This window comes from Gopherus flavomarginatus, chromosome 11 (assembly GCF_025201925.1).
Source record: "Gopherus flavomarginatus isolate rGopFla2 chromosome 11, rGopFla2.mat.asm, whole genome shotgun sequence".
In the NCBI taxonomy this organism is placed as follows: domain Eukaryota; kingdom Metazoa; phylum Chordata; order Testudines; family Testudinidae; genus Gopherus; species Gopherus flavomarginatus.
Window position 1 is genome coordinate 14,761,846 of NC_066627.1, and position 3,923 is coordinate 14,765,768.

Consider the following 3,923-nt stretch of genomic DNA (forward strand, 5'->3'; position numbering starts at 1 on the left):
GAAATCAAGTCCATACTGTTGTGCATCCTGATGTCACCTAAACATACATATTATGTTATGTTTTTGTATTTTTTGAATATTGTATGTGTGATATGAACTGAAACCATCCTATATTCCAATAGATATAATTTGTGAAATTAGTTTGCAAAGTGGAATCTTAGTTATTAATAAGACTATTGGTGTATCAATGATGTTTAAGATCATATTGTGAACTCGTATCACATGCAGTTTTTGTAAAAAGCCCAAATGACTTCATGCACGGGTAATTGAGCACATCAAGTGTGTTATGTTCTCCCTTTTCCACTCAAATGTTGGGAGAATATGGATTCAGTAGCTGAGACAGCATATTGTGCTAATATATTTTATTGTAGTTTAGTTAGTGTATATGCTCTGTTAAGTGTTTACAGTATGACAAGAGATATATCTATCTGTCCCCATACAACCAGTCTAATCTATCTATCTATCTATCTATCTATCTATCTATCTATCTATCTATCTATCTATCTATCTATCCAATACACATACACACTCCATCGACTCCTCTCAATGCTTTAGCTGACATATTGATGTTGGTTTCATAGGGATAGCCGTGTTAGTCTGTATCAGCAAAAACAATGAGGAATACTTGTGACGCCTTAGAGACTAACAAATTTATGGGGTTTTTTTTTGTATTTTTTCTATATTTTATGTGTGATATGTACTGAAACCATTTTATATCCAGAAGTGGGTTATAGCTCACAAAAGCTTATGCCCAAATAAATTTGTTAGTCTCTAAGGTGCCACAAAGACTCCTCTTTTTTTTTTCATATTGCTGTAGTTTCTGATGCAATATCTGACCAAAACTTTAATCTTTGTTGCTATAGAAGGAACACTCAAGCAATGGAACATAGTAACCACACCAGAGTGACCGAGTTCATCATGCAGGGGCTCTTTGACCATCCTCACCACCAGAGGCAGTTGTTTGGGCTATTCCTGTGCATTTATATAGCTGTCGTCATGGGCAATTCCCTGATCATTGTGTCTATTGTCATCCACCCACCTCTCCACACTCCCATGTACTTCTTCATTGCCAATTTAGCCCTGATTGACATTTTGTGCACTTCCTCGGTTGTACCTAAAATGCTGGAAAACCTGATGCAGGAGAAGAAAACCATCTCTTTTGGAGGCTGCATCACCCAGCTCTTTGTCTTAACATCATCACTGGGGACAGAGCTTCTGCTGCTCACTGTCATGTCATATGACCGGTATGCAGCCATTTGCTATCCTTTGCATTATGTAAAACTCATGAGAAAGGAAATTTGTATCTGTTTAGCAGTCAGTGTCTGGGCTGTGGCTACCATCAATTCATTTGTCAGCATGTTGCTTGTACTGCGCCTGGATTTTTGCAGGCCCAACCTCATCCAGCATTTCTTCTGTGACTTTCCAACAATACTGGCGCTGTCATGCAGCTCCACCTACATCAACGAAATCATGATGTTCATGGCTGACATCTTCCTGGCCATGGGGAACTTCCTTCTGACTACCATGTTCTATTGCTTCATTATCATCACCATCCTGAAAATCCAGAGCTCCAAAGGGAAGCAGAGAGCCTTCTCCACCTGCTCCTCTCACCTGTTTGTGGTCACCTTATACTACTCCACCATAATCTACATCTACATCCAGCCGACCTCCAGTAACTCACTGGATAAAAACAAGATGGTGGCCATAATGTACACCCTAGTCACTCCCATCCTGAACCCTGTGATCTACAGTCTGCGCAATAAGGAGGTCAAAGTGGCCATGAAGAGAATCCTTCCATTCACCACAAAAAGTTAATTTTTCGAAGTGTGAACCTGATTATTACCTGCCTTGTTCCTTTTAAGCCAGGTGCGCTGGTGTCGTAAATAGTTGCAAAACTTTGAACGTCATTAGATATAAATTTTCACTGTGGTCCATTTACTTCAATAGAACTGCAATGCTTTACACCAGGTGGGAATATGTTGCATTGACTGCAGTGGGTGATTTGCAATAGCTGGGGATCAGGTCCCATGGAATATACTAGTCACACTAGCTGGGCTGTCATATTGGGTTACAATTTTAAAGGTCTTTAGAGACCCTGCAGGATTTTCAAAAGCACCTACACATTGATTTCAGTGCGTGTTAGGTGCTCCAGGACATCCCTTTAGCTGCTTAAATACTGATAAAAATCTGGTTCATTGTGGAGCACATTATGGAAATGCAGTTTCACAGAATCACAATAATCCATTCTCTGCCTCCATGAGTAAATATGATAAATAATATCAAACTGACTTTTTCTCTTATTTCCTTAGCAGACATTAAACCCCAGAAATGTCTCAAACACATATTAGTTGATTTCTGCAGGTCTCCAGTCCATGTGTCATGGACTCAGATCAGAGTTTTTAATACAAAAATTTCTATCATCTAATTTTTTTTTTCAAAAGGCAAGTATTGTTAGTAAGGTAATGTCTCAGTCCCAACAATGTATAAAATAATTTCCAAACCACTTCTCACTGTTACAACAGTTAAAAAAAATTCACTGAGATCATGGGTTTCATGTCCATTTATTGCTACTGACTTACTATAACATCCATCATTGAATTTCTTTTTTAACTTTTTATTAAAGTCCCAGAAAAAGAAACATACAGACAAAAACAGTTCAGATATATTTAAAATATTGTATTAAAGAAGGATTTCATTGCAACAATTTCCCTTACTCTTTTTCCTTTTATATATATAGAGACTTTCACATGCAAATCTTCTGTTTAGAGGTTGTTTTTTTAATGATCTTAAAGATTATCTTAGAAAAAAGAAAACATCAGTTTTGATGGCCATGATCTGCTGTTGTTGGAGTCTGATCCTGAAACAAGAGAAATATGCATGAAAAGACAAAGAAAAAGACAGCAAAGATTGGCAGTGCTGCTTCTGACTCCTGTGCTGACTCACACTTGCAACCTCAGCTTAAAGAAACCCAGGCACAGTATTCAGGGTGATTAGCCACTCCTACATCTGGCAAACCAGGGTCTGTCTCTCTAAGGAGTTGCTTTTATCTGTCTTTTTGGTCACAGTCCCACAGCACTGTAGACAGACTCTTCCTAGACTAATGATAAATGGAGAGAGATAAGAAAGAGGAGACAAAGTGTTGGCATAGACATAGGACATCTATCTCCTCCGAGTTCTTGCATTGCTCTGGACACCTTGACTGGAGCAGCAGTGTGCACTCTCAGATGCAGCAGCAGATGTGCTAGGGAATTTTTACTACAGTAAGCAAAGTCTGAATGAGCTCTTCCCTGAGCTGGAGGAAAAAGGCTTCATGATCAGACTGTGTTTACATGAAGACCCACTACTCTGCATAGGGATTCAGCAGACGGAGTTGTGTTGCCAAAGTGATCAGTGTTGTCTGGTGTTGGGTTAAAAATCACTTTAGTATCAAATGCGGGGTTCAGTAAATGTTATTATTCTGATTGTACAAATAAAAGGAAGCAGAACTGCGATTAGCCTGTCCAGACTGGCTACTGGAGTAGCTCAACTGGACTTAACTCGCTAAGCAGGGGGCTCGGATGCCAGATCACAATGGAAAAAGGGAGAGAGAGAGTGGGGACAGGTGTTTCTGTATGGTGGTGTGGGCTCTACCTAAGAGTCATAGGATCCGTTTGACCTGCTCCACTCCCCTGGCTGAAGGCAGAGCTGATTAGGCTCCATTAAGAGTGTTTTGTTTTGTTAAGTGACCACTAGAGCTGAAATCACTGATAATCAGGCCTCCGTGCTTAGATTGGCTGTGGGACAACAGTTCTGTGAAGGAGATAGCCCAGCCTTCACGAGCAGCAAGGTTCTCCGGGCTGAGAACTGAGATCACTGAGAGCTGGGTGAAACCCCAGGAGAGGAGACCTACTCACAGAGGTCACAGTAGAGAGACAGGTGTCAGT

General features: G+C 40.2%; 1 protein-coding gene across 1 annotated transcript; it reads left to right on the forward strand.

The window, feature by feature from the left end:
• The first annotated feature begins 879 nt into the window (after nucleotides 1-879).
• LOC127031220 (olfactory receptor 13A1-like) lies at nucleotides 880-1,815 on the forward strand. Its single transcript, XM_050917987.1, has one exon. The coding sequence runs from the start codon at nucleotides 880-882 to the stop codon at nucleotides 1,813-1,815; it is 936 nt and encodes a 311-aa protein (XP_050773944.1).
• Nucleotides 1,816-3,923: the final 2,108 nt, after the last annotated feature.